The sequence below is a fragment of the Sphaerodactylus townsendi genome, linkage group LG02 (genome assembly GCF_021028975.2).
Source record: "Sphaerodactylus townsendi isolate TG3544 linkage group LG02, MPM_Stown_v2.3, whole genome shotgun sequence".
Taxonomy (NCBI): Eukaryota; Metazoa; Chordata; class Lepidosauria; order Squamata; family Sphaerodactylidae; genus Sphaerodactylus; species Sphaerodactylus townsendi.
In genome coordinates this window covers 95,987,648-96,009,486 of record NC_059426.1, presented here as the reverse complement: position 1 = coordinate 96,009,486, position 21,839 = coordinate 95,987,648, and the positions used below count along the sequence as shown (strand labels likewise).

The 21,839-nt window shown below is 40.1% G+C and overlaps 1 protein-coding gene across 1 annotated transcript in view; it reads right to left on the bottom strand.

Annotated features, from left to right (window-relative positions):
- Window positions 1–21,839, bottom strand: part of DCDC1 (doublecortin domain containing 1) — a 362,770-nt gene that overhangs the window by 30,590 nt on the left and 310,341 nt on the right. Inside the window, exons 26-34 of the mRNA XM_048484584.1 lie at window positions 19,437–19,595; window positions 15,182–15,385; window positions 14,744–14,858; window positions 12,174–12,344; window positions 8,543–8,728; window positions 6,504–6,707; window positions 4,851–5,058; window positions 4,009–4,158; window positions 1,856–1,957 (exon numbers count right to left, since the gene is read on the bottom strand). Of these exons, the coding sequence (XP_048340541.1) occupies window positions 1,856–1,957; window positions 4,009–4,158; window positions 4,851–5,058; window positions 6,504–6,707; window positions 8,543–8,728; window positions 12,174–12,344; window positions 14,744–14,858; window positions 15,182–15,385; window positions 19,437–19,595 (1,499 nt within the window). The remainder of the gene's footprint in view (window positions 1–1,855; window positions 1,958–4,008; window positions 4,159–4,850; window positions 5,059–6,503; window positions 6,708–8,542; window positions 8,729–12,173; window positions 12,345–14,743; window positions 14,859–15,181; window positions 15,386–19,436; window positions 19,596–21,839) is intronic.

The following is a 21,839-nucleotide window of genomic DNA, read 5'->3' as shown; positions in this document are numbered from 1 at the left end:
TTTTGGGATAAGGAGGTGAAACATCCCAGTTCGGTCATGACTTCTGCATGGCTTCTGGGTCTAATTTGGGCCCGCCCCGTGAGATTTCCCTTATCCTACACTTTTCAAAAAACGATAACATTGGTGGTTCTTTAAAAAAAGCTGCACTGTTCCCACTCCCATGCAAACATCGCGGGAGATGGACCAGTTTATTTTTCCCGCCTCACTGCCTGCAGCCGATCAGAATGTTGGAAAAACAGGACAGTTTGCATATGCGCGGCAATGTCAGCAAGGAAAATGAAACTATGCAAGTTCTTCTTCCCAGTCTGAACATTCTGATGGACTGCCATGCAGAGGGAGAACCCAAGATAGAAAAATCCTGGTATATATGATCCCGGTTTTCCTCCAGGATATTTTGGCCATTCAGAAAATGCCACCATGCACTAATAGTTGGGACTTTTTCATACATTGACGGTCGCCTTGTGCGAGGCCAAACCTCCAAGTTTCACGTGCATCTACCAATCACAAACATGGCCGGGGGGGGGGGGGGATAGCTATGTTCATTTGGGAATCCATTCCTCTCAGAGCGCTCCCTGCTCTGAGGATCACTGATATTGAGTGTGCTGGCTTAGTGTTGGAAGCCTCGGAGAAATTCGCTGTCCTGCTGGTGTGCAAGTTGCCTAGTGCGCAAGTGGACAGCCTGCCGCAGCTCCTGCAGGTGGCGGCCGATTGGGCATTATGGTTTCCAAGATGTATTATTTTGGGGGAATTTAATGTCCATGTGGACCCTGCCTCATACTCAGTGGCTGCGGACTTGGTTTCATCCATGGGGATGCTAGGTTTCTCCTTACTCAACTCTGGCCCTACACGTGAAGCGGGTCACACTTTGGATTTGGTCTTCAGTTCAGGTGTTGATTTGGTCTTATCCTCTGTGGACAGAGTGCCATGGTCTGACCATTATGCCCTGAAGGTTTGGATGAACTTGCCATGCCAACCCTGTCTAGGCGACGGGCCTATTTTTGCCTGCCAATGGAAACTTATGGATCTGATTGGTTTCCTGAATGCTCTGCGGCACCCTGAGCCAACTGGCACCCTTGATGACCAGGTTAGTGACTGGAATGCCAGACTCTCAGAGGCCATCGATTGCTCCCTGGTGCCCTCTGCGCCCTCATTCACGGCTAGCACCTTGGTATACTGAGGAGTTGTGCCATATGAAATGAGAACTCAGATGGCTAGAGTGAGTGTGGAGGAAGGTTCACGATGAAGCTACATGAACACCTTATAAGTCATTTATGAAGGCCTATAAGATGGTAATGAAGAGGGCGAAAATAGATTTTTTTCCTCATCCTCTCTTGTGTCCACAAACGCTCACCTGGCTCAATTTGGTCTTTATCCTCATTGCAAAAGGGCTCCAAAAATTCCCAACTGGCTCACAGCTGTGAGGCTTTTATGAGCTTCTTTGTGGATAAAGTCACATCACTCTGCCACAACCTTCCTGCTACCTTGGAGACAATTAGTGAACTGGAGGTTCCGTTGCAGTCTTCAGGTCCTGTTTTGGACCAGTTTTCCATGTTTGCTGAGTCTGATGTGGACAGGGTCCTAGCTGCTGTTAGACCGACTACCTGTCCTCTGAATTCATGCCTCTCCTGGCTAATTAAAGCATGCCAGGGGGGACTGTGGTCCCATCTGTTGAATATCATCAATCACTCCCTTGAGCAAGGAGTGTTTCTGGATGGGCTGAAGGTCCACCCACTCTTAAAAAGACCACTGTTAGATCCTAGTAATCAGGCCTATTACCAGCCCGTCTTGAACTTATCGTTCTTGGGGAAGGTAATTGAGAGAATGGTGGAGCAGCTTCAGGGCTTGGGTTACTAACCTTGTAGTTGTCTCATTTTGTGTTTCATTGCCTCTAAGTCTGCCATAATTTTATCTTTTTCCAACCAGTTTTGTCGTTCTTGCCTTTCTGCATTTTGCAAAGCTGTAACAAATATATACATTATTTCTACTACTTACCTTCTTTCAGGGCCATTTTGTACTGCAGAGCCTGTATAGATTAGTGGTTACCACAACTAGATCTATTTCAGCAAATAGTATTTAAAGAATTTGATACTGTTAGCAAACAAAACAGATCCAATTATTAAAATATAATTAAAAGGTAAGCATTTGTATAAATAATTGAAAGACTGTAGAACCTAAGAATGCGTATGGCATGAAAAATCAGAGCACTGTCATTTCCAAATTCTGTACCACACATTTAGGGCACAGCTAAAGGACTTGGGGAAACAGATCCTATTGATCTGAATGTACATTCATAGGACAGAACTGACAATAAGCAACTGTTTTAATATTGCATGCCACAGTTGGTCAAATCTTTGGATATTTAAATCCAGTGACTGGAGAAGTGAATGGACAAGATGATTTGCAGCAAAATCAGATTTTTTAAAAAAAGCATTGAGGTTTAAAAAATCCAAACACTATAAAAGGAGTGTCTGTAGTTTTAAGCTCAATGGCTGTTGCTATGCAACCCCAGCTTTTCAGGCTTCAGTTTCTAACAGTAAAAGGTTATGGGAGGGGACAGAGCTCTGTCCAGGCCCATTTTGACCTTTGAGAGAGGACAATCTGGAGCCAGACCTGGCTAGGTTTATCAACTACAGGTTAGGAAATTCCTGGAAATTTCGTAGTGGAGTCTGAAAAGGGCAGAATTTGGGGACGAGAGAGGCCTCAGCCAAATATAAGGCCACAGAGTCCACCCTCCAAAGCAACCATTTGCTCTACGGGAACAAATCTGGATATTGGTTGTAATCCAGGAGATCACCAGGCTCCATCTGGAGATTGGCAACCCTAGGCATGAAAGCAACCTTTGGGTGACTTTATACCACCCCTCACTTAGGCCTGGATGCTTGTCACTGTTCAACACAAGAAAACTGTATAGAAGCTCAAGTGTATAAAGGAATGCCACTGTGGCCATAAAGCAAACATTTCAAAATGGATTCTCAAGTATAAACTCTTATACTTACATCAAGCAATTCAAACTACCTTTAATGGCATTCATTCAATTTTACATAGATAAAATTAAATAAAGGACACAAACCAAAATAAAAAACAAATACAATTCAGCATCAAAAAATTTCCCAACCTGGAGGGGGCAACTGAAAGGGTGACTGACCTCTATTAGCTGGGAGATCCATTGTGATTCAAGGAAATCCACTACTGCAAGTGCTGCTTTGGGGAACAGGGAAGAATCAGGTAGGCAGCTGGGAATAACACTGCCACCTCTGCTGCTATGGGAGGGATAAAAGAAGCATGTGGAAGTTGGGAGGGTGATGGGGGTGGGAAGAGAGTGGTGGGCAGAAAGAGATCAAATGAAAAACATGGAGAAGATAAAGAGTAAGAAAAGGGATGGCAAGAGAGTGGGAGAAACTGAGAGAAATGGAGGAAGAGAGGAGAAAGCAAAGATAGGGGGAATGGGATAGCTGCATCAGCAAGTTTCTTGCAGGTCCCAACTTATAACTTTATAATTTTCATAGTTGTGTGAACTAAGACATGAACTTGGATGGCCCAGGCTACCCCAGTCTCACCAGATCTCAAATGCTAAGCAGGGTCAGCCCTGGTTAGTATTTGGAGGGGAGTTCAAAAAGGAATACCAGGGTCACTACTCGGAAACAAGTGATGGTAAACATCTCCAAATGTTTCCTGCTTTGAAAACCCATAATGGATCGTCATAAGTCAGCTGCAAGTTGATGGTACTTCACACACACACACAAACTATAAGACCAGCTCTACTTGCTCGAGACAGCTCTGAATGTGTGTTTCTTGAATTTCAGCTACACATGTTGCACATCAAGACACTCTAAAATTGGCATAGTCTGCCATTTGAAAAGCACCAATGAAACTTAATACACCACAAGGATCTTTCTGAAGCTTGACAAAATGTATTGGGATATTTATGTTTTACATTGCAGTATCACAGAAATATCTGTGCTTAGATCCCACTATTACAGCAAAATGCTTTTCCCCCCCATAACTTACTATTATCCAAAGGTAGAAAAGGTTCTCCACTGGAAACCCAGACTTCAACAGGATTTCTAAGAATGATGGTGAGCAAATTATCATCAATCAAACTATCTGGAGTCATCACTGACGATGCACACTTGATGTTCATTTCATCTGCTGGCTTATCTTGACACAGATAGAGAAAAATTGACACATGTCATTGCTTTGGTGTCATCATAGGGCTTCCCATTTCAAGTTGAACTGTATTTAAGTTTATAATTGTACACTTGAGAATTACTGTGGAGGCTATTAACAATAGGACTTTTTGGAGGACACTGATTAATAGGGTCACCATGAGTCAGAGGCGACTTGACAGCACTTCACACCTACATTTATGCAAAGTTACTTCAGTCTAAGCTCACTGAACTTAGACTAGTGTAATTCTCTTCATTGAGAGCCTATGCAGTCCAGTGGCTCGAGTGGCAGAACAGGATCTGGGAGACCCAGGTACAAGTCACTAAATGGAGTATTGATGAAAGCCTATAGCCTACTCAATTGTAAAGATTTATATTAATGTATGTCAAACTACACACTTTGATTCTGTACTATTTTTGGTCTCTTGGAAGATGTATGATAACCTATACTGTGCCAGTGACCAAAATAATTAGAATCTTCAAAAGCATTCTAAAGCCAAAAAAAAAAAAATTAAACATTTTTATGAAAATGCAAAAGAAACAGATTTCTATGGTATTGTTAACTTACCAACAAAAAAGGCTCCCTATAGCTTTACTTCAATGAAGGAGGTAGGCTCTATAATGTAAAATAATCTACATACCAAATAAGACCAATTTAATCAAGAACTTGTGGAGGTATTTTACCTTTTACAAGCAATGCAGGTACATTTCCTTCAGGACCAGGAACAGAAATGGCTCCTTCTTCTCCTTGTTTGGATTTCTGTTTCCTGAAAAAATCACTTACAGCCCACAAGATTAAATCTTGTAGAGTAGGAATTAATACCCCTTCACTTGTATACAGCCTACAAGATGTCCTGTTGAGTTCCAGCCGTTTTGTGCATAAAGACAGCAGCTAAAGAAAAAGAGAGGGAGTTGATAATATGTAATCAAAGCTTGTTAAAACCAGATACTTGATTTTTTAAAATCCCTAGATCTCTTAATTCTTCAACACATTTCACTCTGTATTCCCTATATTTCATGGCCATTTGATCCTATTGTTTTTTCTTGCCATATCCCCAACATAAACATCTGCATCCTGAGGATCCACTTATAGGATCTGAAAAAAATGCACTATAGGCCACACAAGTTTATGTGGAAAATGAGATATTGTTAGTTTTTAAAATGTTATAAGATTCCAATTTATTATTTTTTTCTGCAGCAGACTAAACAAGGCTACCCCTCTGGATTTAAACAACTGAGGTTATTGTTGCTACAAGATCTGCAATTCTGTCCAGCCCCATGCATTATGTTGGTACACAGAACTGGTTGGCTTGGTTGCACACTTTTTCCAAAAGGGGAACCTTTCTTTGAAATCAAAACAAGGAACCCATAACTACAAAATAACTGCCACAGGAGGCACACCCAACCACAAAATGTCAGGGAATTAGGTCAACTCTAACAATCACTCTTCAACATAACAGGCAGAAGTTCTGTTTAACAGGATGCCTTTTCAAATTAGCACAGTGTGTTAAATATTTTTATGCATATACACAGCTTATCCTCAGTCACACACTGAAGTTGTTATATTGTGGGGACAGCTGCTGCCGGAGGAATGGTGAATTATCTGTACAGTCAATCAGAAGCCCTACCTTGTTCCTCTCACTTTCTAAAAACTATTGGTGGCTGCCAGAAAAGGTGTTAGCATGCAACCATGGGCACTATGTTGGAGACCCCTGGGTTGCCATCAGTCAGGTGCAACTTGATGGTATTTTTCACCACCACAGAAACCAAAGAATTATTATCCCTCAGGAAACTTGTGGTCCTATATCACTTTCACCATCATGGCATAAATAGACCATCTGGCCACTTTCAAGTGCCACTGTCTTGGAGAATTTAAATCTATCTGATATGGTCATGTGCCTCTTCTCTCTCCAATCTACCTATGACAATTTATCAATCTGCCTAAGTCAAAATGCCAAGCTAATTGTCCTCACTTGTGCCTGATCCAAATTAGATTCATGGCACATTTTCACAGGCTGTGACTCAGACAGAGAATATGACAAACAAATATGTTGATTTGCAGTAAAGTTAATATTTCATATGATGAGGAAGTGCAGATTTGAAAGTCTAGTTATTTCTATCTCTGTCATTGATATCTGCTGCTTGTCCTTATCAGTTGCATTATGATTATTTCCAGTGGTGGGATTCAGCAGGTTCGCACCACTTCGGCAGAACCGTTTGTTAAAATGGTGCTTGTAAATAACCAGTTGTGAAATTATTTGAATCCCACCATCAGAACCGGTTGTTAAATAATTTGAATCCCATCACTGATTATTTCTTTGGATGATAGTTACTCACCATAGGGAATGTACTAGCAATGATTAACTGCCCATTTTGGTAACCTGCTCCATTTCTGTATGCAATTATTTTCACCGTTTTCTGGTTCACAGCTGAAGACATCTTTTCTGAGATTGTTTGTGAGGTGATTTCTATCCTCAAAGATGCTAGAAGTTCTTCTAAATAATGCATGGTAGCTTCAGCATCACATGTGGATAAATTAGTCTTGAAAATCACAAAAGAAAAGAGTCATCAGTTTTGCTTTTAAATTATACTAAATGCATTTTTTCAAAACTAGCTCATGGTCTCCATTTCATTATTATGAAACAATGAAATTAACTTTTTTAAAAATGTGATGATTATGGGAGCAAGTCTAAGCAAGTCTTTTCAGAAGTAAGTTCCATTTTATTCTAGGGGGCTTACTCCCAGGAAAGTGTTTTTAGGATTGCATTGTTAGATATCTTTTAACAATGTTAAAAAGTGTTTTCAAAACAATGAGCAACTTGTTAACAGTTCTTTAATTTGGCTTTTACTTTGAACTTCCAAGGTCAGTCTACAGTTTCAAAAGTTTTTTAATGAAATTAAAACAACAGTTCAGCTAAGTTACTGAAGATAGCCATTTGGAAAAGTTTTCCAGTGCTGCTCAGCTTTCCTCCACTTATTATACAGCCAGCAGCAGCAGATGCACTTCAGTCCTGCTGTGGCTAAGAAATGAGAACACAGTGAAATAAGAAAAACAAGCTGCTACCTCTAAAGTGACATTCTTGGTTTCATTAAATATTTGACAATATTTGTTTGTCCTCAAGCAACAGGCAGTGAAATGTCAATATGTGACTAGTCAATTGACAGGCAAGCTAAATGAACTCCAACCTCTTCTCTTTTCTTCTTTCATTAGAACTTTAAAAACTGTTCAGTGTGTTACATTTGTGATGCTGGCTATCAGTATATGGCCCTTTCCACACAAGCCCCTGAAAAAGTTTTGCAAATATTTTTAAAAGAGTTTCAAAATCCCCTATCTGTCTGCACTCACCCCCTCAAAAATGCTTCCTGCCCATCATTTTTTAAGATTCAATGCTATGAGGCTTCAAAGCCTCATGCTGTGATTCTCTAGGGGTTGTATCTACATAGCTATGTAGACATGACCCCCGCCCCACCCGACATAAAAAAAAGGAAAATATAGCATGAGACTGCTGGCATGAGCTCACAAAATGGGGCCAATGAGGAAGTCTGGGGACTGCAGAGCAATGTGGTAAATATTTTAAAGAGATCCACACAGCAAGTGAAAATGGTTCCACAAAAGAAATGCTACCGGAAAACCATTTTCAGAAAAAGATTGCTTGGAAACAGCATCCAAATAAAACGGTTTCAGGCAGGAAATAAAATGTTTTGGGCTAAAAACCATGTGGAACTCCATGGAGAAAACATTTTATTTCCTGCCTTGATACATTTTACTTGGTTTGTGTGGAAAGCTAGCAGCCACTCTCAACCATTTTATTATTATTATTTATTATTATTTTATTCGATTTTTATACCGCCCCATCCCCGAGGGGCTCTGTCTTACTGGATTTTAAAAGGGCCACGAGACATATCCGAAGAACATTTACCATTACATACATTACAACAGCAATTAATAAAAGGGGACTGGAGAAACTAATGCAGGATAGACCTATCAATAAGCAATAGGCATCATAACAAAACAGAAACAAAACAGAAACAAAACAACCAAAACAGAACCAAAAAAAGAGGGGCAAATAGCAGGAAAGAAGTTTATGTCACTTGTAGACTTCTCAGAAGCATCAGTTCAGCTGCTCTTAGAAACAGGATGCTGGAGTACTACACATGACATGATCAAACGGAGCTCTAATGTTCTTAAAAATACATATTTATATTTAGAACATCTCCATGTACCAAATGTCAAATGAATAAATTATTTTTTGTTAATTGATGAAAAGACCATTATTCTTCCAAGTTCAAGTACAGATTTACAATATTTCAAAACACTTAAAGGAAGAGGTCATAAAATGATTCATTATTGTAAGACACAATTTTATAAAACACACCTTCTTAACACTAAGACATTTAAAGGGCGATGTTACAAAACTATCTGCTTCCTCAGCACCAGATGAACAGAAGAACTTAGTACCAGGGGACAGTTTTCTCAGTTCTTCCTTTCCTCTTTCGACTTTTGCACAAGCCAAGCATATCATTACTTTTTTCTTTCTATCCGGTGAAAGAAAATAGTAGCCCTGTGAAGAACAATAGTTGAAACTCTTTAAAAAGGAGAAAACACAGTTGGAATTGCCAGCTCTTGACTATTATTATCTGTATTCAAATTTATTGCCCACTGTTTAAAAACTTTTAAATTTAAGCATCAAGCTATTCCAAAGAATATCTAGAAGATGGACAAGATTTACAAAGAGAAATATTGGAGATGAAAATAAGTGGATGGTTCTTTTTTACTATATGTGGCAGACATGCAAAAAAGATTTTTAAAATTTGAAAGAAATTGGGGTGTTGTGGGGTTTCTGAGCTGTGGCCGTGTTTCAATAGCATTTTCTTCTGACATTTCGCCTGCATCTGTGGCTGGCATCTTCAGAGGATCTGATGGTAGTAAAGCAAGTGGAGTGTGTGTGTGTGTTTGTGTGTGTGTGTGTGTGTGTGTGTATACACACACACTCACACACATACATATATATATATATATATATATACACACACACACATATACACACACGTATACAAATATACGTATACATATACACAAACACACATATATACATATACATACACACACACATACACCCACACACACACACACATACTCCACTTGCTTTCCTTTGCTTTCCTTTGCATTACTTGCTTTACACAGGAATATATATACTCCACTTGCTTTATTACCATCAGATCCTTTGAAGATGCCAGCCACAGATGCAGGTGAAACAGAAAAAAATGCTCCTGGAACATGGCCGTACAGCCCAGAAACCCCACAACACCCCAGTGATTCCGGCCGTGAAAGCCTTCGACAACACAATGAAAGAAAGAAATTCATGCAGAAATTCACAAAATTGTAAAATCAAATTTGTTATGGACATCAAGACTATGTTACCAGGCACATTGCTAAAAAATATTCCAAAAATAAGAGAACAACTGTTTCTATATCTGATAATAGCAGCCAGAGTAGTATTTGCACCGAAATGGGAAGCAGATAAATGCCCAATCAGAAAGAACTGGGAAAATAGTGAAATATGCAATTATGGCAAAATTAACTAATTTTGTGAATAAGCAATCAAAGAATTTCAAGATCAATGGAAAGTGTATTGTTTATATTATTTCCAAAAATTATGAATTGTGAAGTATATTGCTGAAATGATGTACACAAATTATCAATAACCTTCATAATATATTATATTGAAAAGGATTTTAAATTGAAGCAGATAAATATTTAATCAGATTATCAAAGAGAATAATATGTCAACTCAGTTTTTATTATGTGAGAAAATTTTTATAAATTTATAAGAATAACCATCCATTAGTGTGTTTTTTAAAACCAATTCTAGAGTATTTGAATTTATATTGTAGCATTGTTCAATATCACTGGCAGGTCAATGAGATATTTTATATGAATGTTCTGATTTTTGTTAGTTTATTGTGATATTAATCATCTCATATTATTATGATATCATTTCTTATTGTCAATAAGTCATTGTTTATTGGTTTTAAAATAATGTATGTACAATTTTATTTTTCTCTTAGTCCTTAGAACTAACTGTAACTACTGTTTTGATTTCATTTTCATTTTTTCTGTTCTGGTACATCCATAAAACTTTTAAAAATTATCAGAAAAGTTGTTCCAATAACAATTCTTCAGCTCCAACTTCTATAGGCATCAATTTTCAAACAATGTGCTTTCTGCAGTTTTGATACTACATTTGATTTTATCAATGCTATAGATTTAAAGAACATAAAGTGCCATTTAGATGTTACAATAACAGGATTGTTGCAGAATTGCATGGTAAGGACCTCCAACCATGGAGGCCCTTACCATGAAATTGTCATTTGGATGAATTTAGAGTTGTAAAGATGTGCACAGTTGGCCCCACATGGTGTCAGGCTCCAAACAGTTCCATAAGATGAGTTTGAAAAGCAGCTCCAATGTCATAGTTGTTGTACCTCAAGAAAACAGTCCCACCCTGGGGTAGTGGTTAGAGTGTCAGACAAGGATCTGGAAAACTCAGGTTTGAATCTCCTCTCTTCAACAGAGCCAGTCACACACTCTCAATCTAACATACCTCATAGGGTTGTTGTGAGGATAAATAAAAGAAAGAGTCCTTTTGGATCTGAACAGGGGAGAAAGGTGAGTATAAAGCTATATGGACCGTAACCCAGGGGGATAGTGCCAGGATGCTCTGTGGTTGTCTAGTTGCACAGCCTCTGGAAACACCAGGCACTGTCTTTAACAATAACCTAGAACCCTGTCACTATGAGCCCCCCCCCCCCCAATCAAAGCTTCACCAACTGGGAACCTCCAAATAAAGCACTCCCAAGGGCCAAACTACATGATTTAACCTCCACATCATTTGGTACCAAAATAAATCCCTCCCAAGAAACCACTGCTCTCATCACTATAGGCCTCATGGTTCCCAGTACCCCTGGTCCAAAGAGGACAATATTCCTAGCTGTATTAGCAGAAAGACTTGGGAATGAAGGTTGAATGGCTCAGCCTGGCATAACAGGTAGAATGATGAGAAATATATAAGTCATTTTTGCAGCAAGTTGTCTGCTCCTCACAGAATATCCAGAATACCTGGAATACCTGACACTGACTGCTTTTTCCATGTTTTCTGACTTCTCTTTGGTTTCTATCAGAGACATAGCTGGGCAAGAGTGTGCCAGTGCACACTCTGTGTTTTCCGCCCCCCCCCCCCACTCCTTACCTTAGAAGCAGCCTGTTCCCTTCAGGCTAAAAACAAACTGGTGGGAACTATACTTCCCATGAGACCATGGGGCTCGAAGGTCTCCTGGGAAGTGTACTTCCCACCAGGCCGTTTTCAGCCTGAAGGGAATAGGCTGCTTCTCCAGCCTGCACCGCTTCACAAAAGTAAATGTGTGTGGGGGTGCTGCGGGCGGCGCCGCGGGGGGTCAGGGGCTATTTCTGCCCCTTAGGTGTGTGCCCAGTACAACACACAGACCCCGGTACCCTGGTAGCTCCGCCTCTGGTTTCTATGTTAGGACTGGGCACAGCTCCTCCTTCTAGTATTGCTAGATCATCTCAACTCTCTCACAGGTCTTGGTCCTGCTAAAGCACAACAAGTATCTATGTATATTAATATGGGTATCTTCCTAATGTTCCTAAAAAAAATTCCAGAACTGTAACCATCCTGGGGCGCTACTCTGTGCTGAGCCCATTCATTATAGTTTTCCTGTGTTTCTAGCGGTTTGGAAAAGAATCAAAACAAAGAGGCCTATAAGAGTGGGTGTGTGAATCAAACAGTTTGGGCCAATTCACCTTCCACTTGTCCTTGCCACCAGTTGTGCTTACTATTTCTACATTTTACACAGATTAGCAGGAAACAGAATGTTCAATATATCTATTTCAGTTGCATAAGAGATATACAGTTCCATCAGTGCAGTCATCACTTCTCTGATGTCATGGAGGGGGCAGGGGTTGTTAATATACAAAAAATTACTTACAGGTTGGTCTACTTTCTCTGTGTTGGTCACACAGAATGTACAAATAGAAGCATAATTTGCTGCTGTGATTTCTTGGTCCAATATTGAACTATAAAAAGCTTTAAAAACCTTTGCTGTTTCCATGTAGTTCCACTTTTGATTGGCAGCACCATTTACACATTCTTTGTATGTCTGCCAAAACATAGCAGTTTGTTATCTTTTTAAAAGATTTTCAGTATTTGTCATTTTTGTTCAACTAATCATTTATTTTAAAAGTCATTAATTTAAATATTCAAGATTACCTGGAAAGAAGCTAGTTCCATTTTTCTTTTCCTTCTTTTTTGTAGATACAATTGTACAATTGTATTTACAATTGTTTTTAAATACTTTTCATAAATATTGTCAAACCATCACCATAGAAAAATGAGGTATGGGGACAGGATCTTGTTCTTTACAATGTTGATGGGGATGGGTTATCTCCCTTTTTTGTCTCTCGTACCAGTGTTGGACAATACATAAGGTCCAATTAAAAGTAATAGGAGGAAAACTGATGGGATTTGGCAAGTGCCAGTCACACAATCCAGTAATGAAGGAGTTAATGTTGTGCATGCTAATTGGTTAGTGAGATCAGAAGTCACTGACCAAGTAATTGACCCCTATTGGTCAATAAGACCCAGCATGAGATACATGCGGGTCTGCATGTAGGATATAGGTATATATTCTTTGTTCTCTCTCTGCACATGCTCTCTAGTAGATTATTAGCCATGTGATAGCCAAGCAGAAGCTAGCTTAATGGAGCTATCCAGTAAGAAAAGTATTTTCTTATTTTTGTATCCAAGTTTATCCTTCCCCTTATTTATAGTAAGTAAACTTTATTTTCAGTAAGCAACTGCCTCTGTCTCTTTATTTGCGCAAATTCTGTATTTAGTAATAAGGGTGATATAAAAATCACACCAAAGATTTACAACAAAAAAACAAATATAATTTAGATAGCAAGCAGATAAAAATGAGTAAAATTCAAGATCTGTTAGACCTTCAAGAATGGTTGGGACTCAATAAGCTTAACGCTGGCATTTCTAGGGAGCAGACAAAAATGTTGCATACTGTAACCATGGGAATCTTGAACAAAGGTACAATCATGAGCTTGAAATTTTCAGACAGTAGAAGTGGCAAGTGGTGCAGAATTTGGACTCATGGTGTGACTTTCAACCAATTGTGAATGGTACTTCAATCTGATTTTGAATCAGTCAGTCATATATCAGTTGCAATTCCCTACTCATTTCCCAAACATGGGAGTCCTCAGTTTGGTCAGCACTATGGTGTGAAAGGAGGAAGGCCTTAGCTATTTTTCTCATTGGGGGACTCCCAATGCAGCTCATCTCCAGGACTGGATCTAGAGGGGTGAGGGGAGCAGCTGGCCCAAGTACAAAGCAGAAGAGTGTGCCATCATGGCAGCCATGTGACCCAATAAGCTTGCATGACAGAGTAGGGATTCGAACCTGGGTCTTCCAGATCCTAGTCCAGCATTCTAAGGACTGTGTTCTCATAAGTTGGGTCATAAAGTATAGCTTAATGAAAACCTGTTTCTCTGTTTGCAGTTGTTCAGGAAATGGATCCTTGACAGCAAAGAAAGAAGTGGAAGCAGTATCTTTAACTTGAGCCTTCTCTCTCACAGCCATTTTTTTTCTTTTTTGGTCTCAAGTCACACCTGACTAATGGCAACCCTGTAGGGTTTTCAAGGCCAGAGATATTCAGGGGTGTTTTGCCATTGCCTGTCACCATGTCACACCCTTGGTATTCCTTGGAGATCTCCCACCCAAATACTTGCCAGGATCAGGGCTGAGAGTATGTGGCTGGCACAAGGCCATCCAGCAAGTTTCCATGGCCTGAGTTTGGATTTGAATCTGGGTTTCTGATACATTAATCAATGTACCACCTTGCATTGATTTCTGACACATGAATCAATGCCCCACCCTGACTCTCTCCCACCTTTTTATTATTTTATTATATATTTACAAAATGTATATCTTGCCTTTCTGCCCTCAAAAGGGTAAATCAAAACATACATAATAAAATCAGATTTTAAAACCAACCAAAAAGAACAACTTACCAATAAAACAATGAAAACAAGAACTAAAATATTACAAAGGCATAAAAATAACAATTAAAATGTTGGGCATGAAAAAGATCACCGAGGGAGTTCCAAATGGGACAAAAATGACTTCATCCATTGGTGGAAGAAGTCTACTCTCTTCCTGGGGAGAGAGTTCCAAAAGTTTAGCATCATCACTGAGCATACCCTTTCACAGGCTGTCAACTGGCTAATCTCAGAAGGTGAGGGCACTCAAAGGAGACCTTCTGAAGATGACCATGATGGTCAGGTATGTTTATAAAGGAGTAGACAGCTTTTAAGGTATATTGGTCCCAAACCATATAGGACTGAGACAACATGCCATTTTCTTCAAGAATACAAATAAGTATTTTTTTTTAAAAAAGACATACAATTGTTAAGGGGGGCATTTCTTTATATTGAATATGAAGCTAATCATTCTGCAATTTCTCTGTGTAAACAGATTGCATGTTTGCCTTACCTGAACAATAACAGCACATCCTTGTATTTTCAATTGATATTTTGGATCACCTTTCAAAATACTGGGCATTGATACTGCTAACACTAGATTGGGGTCAGTCATTAAATGAAATGTCCTAGGAGCAAAAGGATGATTGAAAGTATAAGATTACACTGCAGGTATTTGGTTTGCTTACTGAACAGCTCATTTGTAGGCTGGTGTAGTGATATATTCTAGAGCAGTACCTCAACATGTACCTACAAGGCACATGGCAGTAACTACTAGACTTGCAACTCCCCCTGAATGACCCATGAGATGGGTTAGTGAGAATCTGAAAAAAACTTATATAGTGTCCCCAAAGGCACATTTAGATAAATTTTATTATAAAGAGGTGAGAAGAAAATAATCTCTTCCTGCCCTCAACCTGTCTAAGAGGCCCTGCAGAACTATGATAAGTACCTGTTATCATCTCTCCATATCCAGTATTGATTGATGTCTTCACGTTTCTGTTCCAACAAAACCACTTCAGTACCAGAATGCAGGTCAGAATTCTCCACACCCAAAACAAGATTTGGAGAGCTACAGCTGATAATTTTCCCATTTCTAAATTTGAACTGTTGATAAAGGGTTTTCTGAAATTCTTTAGTCAGTTTAGGTTGGTCCCTAAGGTCAAGAAAATATATTTAGTACAAAAAATGCCTTGTGAAGGGTAACTTGAAGGGTAACAAATGGAGTGTGCAGAATCTCTATTCATTGCTACTGATCTGTAGCCCTGATCTGATTAGCCCCAGTTAGCCTGATCAGGTCTCAGAAGCTAAGCAGGGTTGGCCCTACTCAGTATCTGGATGGGAGTCCACTACACAGAGGCAGGCAATGTTAAACCATCACTGAACGTCTCTTGCATTGAAAAATCCAACAGGGCCACTGTAGGGTTTTTGATGCAACTTGATGATCAAAAAAGAGAGAAAATAGTCCTGTGAGCATCTTGAATAGTCCAAGCTAAGAAAGACTGACTATGGTTAGTACTTGAATGGAAGAGGATTGTTATGCACGATTGGAAGGAAGACCAGGATTGTTATGCAGAAGAGGGCAATGACAGGCCAACTCTGTTCATGCCTTTCCTTCTAAACTCCACGAAGGACTGCCTGAAGTCAGTTGTGACATGACAGCACTTTTATTATTGTAGATTTCACAGGTGCCAGATCTTTAGCTGGTTGTTGGCCGATCATCATCATCATCATCATCATCATCATCATCATCATCATCATCATCATCATCATCATCATCATCATCATCATCACCACCATCATCATCATCATCATCATTATCATCAATGACCTTTGCTTCTGATATATGAAGTGTTGACCTCATCAAAATATTAAAAACTGTCTACATAAAGGTACAGAAGGTGAGGTTTTTGACAAAGTTCCTCACCAGAGACTGTTGAGAAAACTCAGCAATGAAGGAATAAGAGGGGAAGTCCTCCTATGGATTAAAAACTGGTTGAGAAACAGGAAACAAAGAGTGGGTGTAAATGGGAAGTTCTCACAATGGAGAGATGTCGGGAGTGGTGTCCCCCAAGAGATCCGCTTTTGGGACTGAAGTGCTCTTTAATCTATTCATGCCAAATGATGACCACCTGGAAGTAGGGAATTGGGTAAGCGTGGTGGCTAAGATTTGCAGGATGATACCAAATTATGTAGGGTGGTGAGAACCACAAAGGATTGCGAAGAGCTCCAAGCGGACCTTGATAAATTAGGTGAGTGGGCTCAGAAATGGCAAATGCAGTACAATGTAGCAAAATGTAAAAATTGATGCACACAGGGGGCAAAAAATCCAAACTTCACATTACTGACGCTTACAGGGGTCCGAGAAGTGCTACTCAGTCACAGACCAGGAAAGGGATTTAGCGCCTCTTAGTTGATAGTTCCATGGGAATGTCAACTCAATGCATGGCAGCTGTAAAAGGCAAACTCTATGCTGGGGATCATTAGAAAAGGAATTGATAATAAAACTGCAAAGATTGTCATGCCCTTATATAAAGCAGTGAGTGCGACCGCATCTTGGAGTAACTGTGTCCAGTTCTTGGTCGCCGCATCTCTCAAAAAAAGGATATTGAGGAGATAGAGAAAGTGCAGAGGAAGGGCAAATGAGGATGATTGAGGGACTTCTGGAGCAACCTTCCCTATGAGGAGAGGCTGCAGCGCTTTGGGGACTCTTTAGTTTGGAGAGGAGGCTGACTGAGGGGGATATGGATTGAAGTCCTATAAAATTATGCATGGGGTAAGAAAATGTTGACAGAGACATTTTTCTCTCTTTCTCACAATACTAGAACCAGGGGGCATTCATTGAAAATGCTGGGGGGAAGAATTAGGACTAATAAAAGGAAACACTTCTTCACGCAACGTGTGATTGGTGTTTGGAATATGCTGCCTCAGGAGGTGGTGATGGCCACTAACCTGGATAGCTTTAAAAGGGGCTTGGACAGATTTATGGAGGAGAAGTCAGATTTATGGCTACTTCCAATCTTTGATCCTCCTTGATCTGAGATTGCAAATGCTCTTAACAGACCAGGTGATCCCGGGAGCAACAGCACTTGAGAAGGCCATTGCGTTCACATCCTACATGTGAGCTCCCAAAGGCACCTGGTGGGCCACTGCGAGTAGCAGAGAGCTGGACTAGATGGACTTTGGTCTGATCCAGCTGGCTTGTTCTTATGTTCTTATGTTCTTATGTCAACTGAAAGTATAGAAAGGACTTGGTGAAGAGCACAACAGAGTTTACTCATAGAAAATAAAATCCTAAACAGAGTTATACACTGCTAAGTCCACTGGAATTTTGTAATACTCATTTCTGAACAGCACAAAGGATTAAATGCACAAAGGATTATGCTTGATTGAAACTAGGAACTGATTGATTCCTACACTCACCAGGAGCTGTTTTGGTCCTCATTCTCTTTGAAAAGGGAAAACACCAGATTAATAAATGGGCTACTCAGTCTGTTGGAAAGCACTTCTGGTTGGCTATTAAAAGCCAGCACTTTCTCCCCTTCCCATCTTTTTTTGCTAGAAGAGATGCCCTATCCTCCCTTCCTTTAAGTATGATAAACAATTTGTGGTTACTTCTGGCCCAAGAAGGAATTCTTTGCTTCTATCTCCAATTGGCCTTGGGTCAATTTTTTTTCACCTGGATCATACTGTGTGGTGGAGGACAATTTATATAGGCCTGGTCCAAGAAAACTGGTAATATCCCAATGGTTGCAGTAGGTTTAATGCTGGCTTATTGCTATGTAAATTATAGACAAGCATCTGTAGGTATTTTGAACAGTTCAGGCTGTCTAATCCAAGTGCATAAGAAGTGAACTTTCTTGGTGCTGTTGGTTAACACTTGAACCTTTATGCTGATCATCATAGGAGAATGGTCTCAACTGGCAGAATCTCTTGGCACAGTTTTGATGTGCATGAAATGTCCAGTGAAGAGCATATGTGGTGCAGTGGGCCTGAAGCCACGGTGGGATTTCCCAAATGCTGGCAAAACTCTTCAGTAGTTTCTAAGGGGACCAATATTATACAGGTAAAAAGTTTACCCGTTGCAGTTTAGACTTTCAAATAGTTTATGAAATCTTAATTTAATCTAGACTTAGTATCTTCTTTTTTGGATGAGAGACTAAAAGAAAGACAAATGTGAATGCCACCCAGCAACTCTCTCCCTTGCTATTATCAGACTTGAATAATGTGCTAAATAACTCTACAACTATACTGTAGCTTTGGAGTTACATTTCTTTCTGCCCTGTAGCTATGTTTACACCTGCACAGTAGATGAAGTTGGTTCTTTCCCAAATAAATTAATGATTATGTCAGGTAATTAAATGTTATGGGGGGAAAGGGGGGGGGAGAGAATTGCCTATGATTCCTACAAGACCATGCAAAAATTCATGTGCAAAAAATGTCAGTAGCTTGGATTAAGCTGAAAGCCAAATAGTAAGACAGAATAGTAAGTATACCAAATAGTAAGTCATTTTATTGATAAATAACGGAACTACAGATTTGCTCACTCTTTACTTGCTGTGAAGTAGCACACAATGATAACAGATCTGCATGTGAGCATGGAAATCAGGATTCCCATTGTGCTGTGTGACCTCATATATAAGTAAAATCCTGCTAATTGCTTTATATTGTTGGAATATTGTATTGTATTATTTGATTTGTATGTGTGGAAGGTAGTATGCTGAACAGACCCTAGCTGCTCACAAATAGTTGAACTACCTGATTTTTAAAAATGGCTCAGTTTGCAACTGGTGAACAGAACTGGCTGGTGCTCAAGCATCTTTAGCTCTACCTTGAAAAGATGGAACTTGGCCATTCACAAAACATATTTCTATTAGCATTTTATGGTGTATTGATCAGTGTGTGATCGAGAGCTCTGCACTGTGTACCTGGCCTACTAAGTTTGCAATACATACCTGAGGTTCTTTGCATTGTTGCTCTGAGGAAATTGCTTACAGTACAATATGATTGAAATGTATTTAATGGCCAGAAATTCATGTCAGGTTCATTGTCCTAACTGATTGCTCTTTGTTTTAAAAAACTCAAAATGTTTGCCTTGTCATAGATTACACAGTTATACAAATCCAATAACAACAATGTAATTAAAGAAAGCTTAGGTGTGAAAGAAGGAAGATCATTTTACCATGCAGAAAATATATGCATCTGACCTGTATGTCTGATATAATTCTGCAGTTTCATGGATCTGTTCATCTTTCTTCTTCTGGAAGCTGCTGTTTTCCTCAAAAGTGTAGGATTTCTGCTGCCATTTATACTTAGTAACTGTACAATATTGATCAGTTTTAAGATGGGATTTTGCATGTGAATTCCTGAAAAGATGTTAAAGTCAATTTGAAATTTAGAATATCAGGGCTCATTGCCAATTTAAATTTCACAAGAAAATCTCAACAATCAATTAAAACTGAGTTTTATAGGATATTAACACCTAAAATAAGAGTTTTTCCCCTTATGTCAGTTTTATCTGAATGGCTGCAGTTCTGCATACTGGCAATGGCAACTAAATTGTATGCAGGATGTGGTCTAAATAAGCCATCATCAGTGTTTTATGAACACTTCCCCAAAAGCAGGATTTGGGGATTCAGCCAAAATAGTGTAAGTCAACACATTTTCACTATATATTGGCTGGAATATTCATTCTATTATGGATTGTTCTTTTTTCATGAGGTGGGGAAACCATCTTGGGAACACCATCAAAAATGGGAATAAAGGTGGTGATTCTTATGCCAATGATTTATTGAACATCACTTAGCAAATTCCTAGAAGAGCTTGGATACGAACCCATATCCAGAAGTGTATAGGTATATCTACCAAAAGGGTTTTTAAACAAAGGTGTGTAAGTGTTGGGGGGTCAGTGACGTAGGTATAGATTTTTATGGGGGGTTGGGGCAAGGCCACGCCCCCTGGCCCTGGGTGTGTGGCCACATCTCCCCAAGCCCCGCCCCTGGCCTCAGGGCTTATAAAAGCAGCTCTCTGAGGCCAGAGATGGCAGACTCTCCTGCCCTGCCCTGCCCACCCCCCACCGGCTGGGCTCCCAGCTGGTAGCCAGCAGTCCCTTCTCTCTCCCCTCCAGGCAGAGGGGTAGCTAGAAAAAATGGAGCCTGGTGCAAAACCTGAGGTTTGCGCCCCCCCATGGGTAGCTGCTGTGATGCTGAAATCCACCCGCAAAACAGCATCACTTTCAATGGTGTTTCAATTAGGGAGCCCAGATTCTCCTTTTACATCCATCTTAAAGGGAGAATCTGGGGTCCCCAGTGAAAACAACAGTGAAAACAACCTATTCATAAATGACCTGGAAGTAGGGGTGGGTAGCGTGGTGGCCAAGTTTGCAGATGATACCAAATTATGTAGGGTGGTGAGAACCACAAAGGATTGCGAAGAGCTCCAAGCGGACCTTGATAAATTAGGTGAGTGGGCTCAGAAATGGCAAATGCAGTTCAATGTAGCAAAATGTAAAGTGATGCACACAGGGGCAAAAAATCCAAACTTCACATACACGCTACAGGGGTCAGTGCTATCAGTCACAGACCAGGAAAGGGATTTAGGAGTCTTAGTTGATAGTTCCATGGGAATGTCAACTCAATGCATGGCAGCTGTGAAAAAGGCAAAAACTATGCTGGGGATCATTAGGAAAGGAATTGATAATAAAACTGCAAAGATTGTCATGCCCTTATATAAAGCAGTGTAGTGCTGCACCAAGCACTTTGGAGTACTGTGTCCAGTTCTGGTCGCCCGCATCTCAAAAAAAAGGATATTGAGGGAGATAGAAAAAGGAGTGCAGAAGTGAGAAGGGGGGCAAGGAGGGGTGGGATTGAGGGACTGGAGCACCTTCCCTATGAGAGAGAGGCTGCAGCCGCTTTGGAGGACTCTCTTTAGTTTGGAGAGGAGGCGGCCTAATGGGGATATGATTGAAGTCTATAAAATTCATGCATGGGGTAGAAAATGTTGACAGAGAGAAATTTTTTTCTCTCTTTCCTGCCACAATACTAGAACCAGGGGGCATTCATTGAAAATGCTGGGGGGAAGAATTAGGACTAATAAAAGGAAACACTTCTTCACACAACGTGTGATTGGTGTTTGGAATATGCTGCCACAGGAGGTGGTGATGGCCACTAACCTGGATAGCTTTAAAAGGGGCTTGGACAGATTTATGGAGGAGAAGTCGATTTATGGCTACCAATCTTGATCCTCTTTGATCTGAGATTGCAAATGCCTTAGCAGACCAGGTGCTCGGGAGCAACAGCTGCAGAAGGCCATTGCGTTCACATCCTACATGTGAGATCCCAAAGGCACCTGGTGGGCCACTGCGAGTAGCAGAGAGCTGGACTAGATGGACTTTGGTCTGATCCAGCTGGCTTGTTCTTATGTTCTTATGTTCTAAAGTGATGCTGTTTTGGGGTGGATTATCCCCCACCCTGAAACAGCATAACTTTCAAGGTTTAATCTGGGGACCTCAGATTCTCCCTTCAAATCCATGCCGAGGGGTTTGGATTCAAAAGGAGAATCTGAAGAAATTTGGGGGGTGCCTGCTGTCAGGGGTCAATTGTTAAGATAGC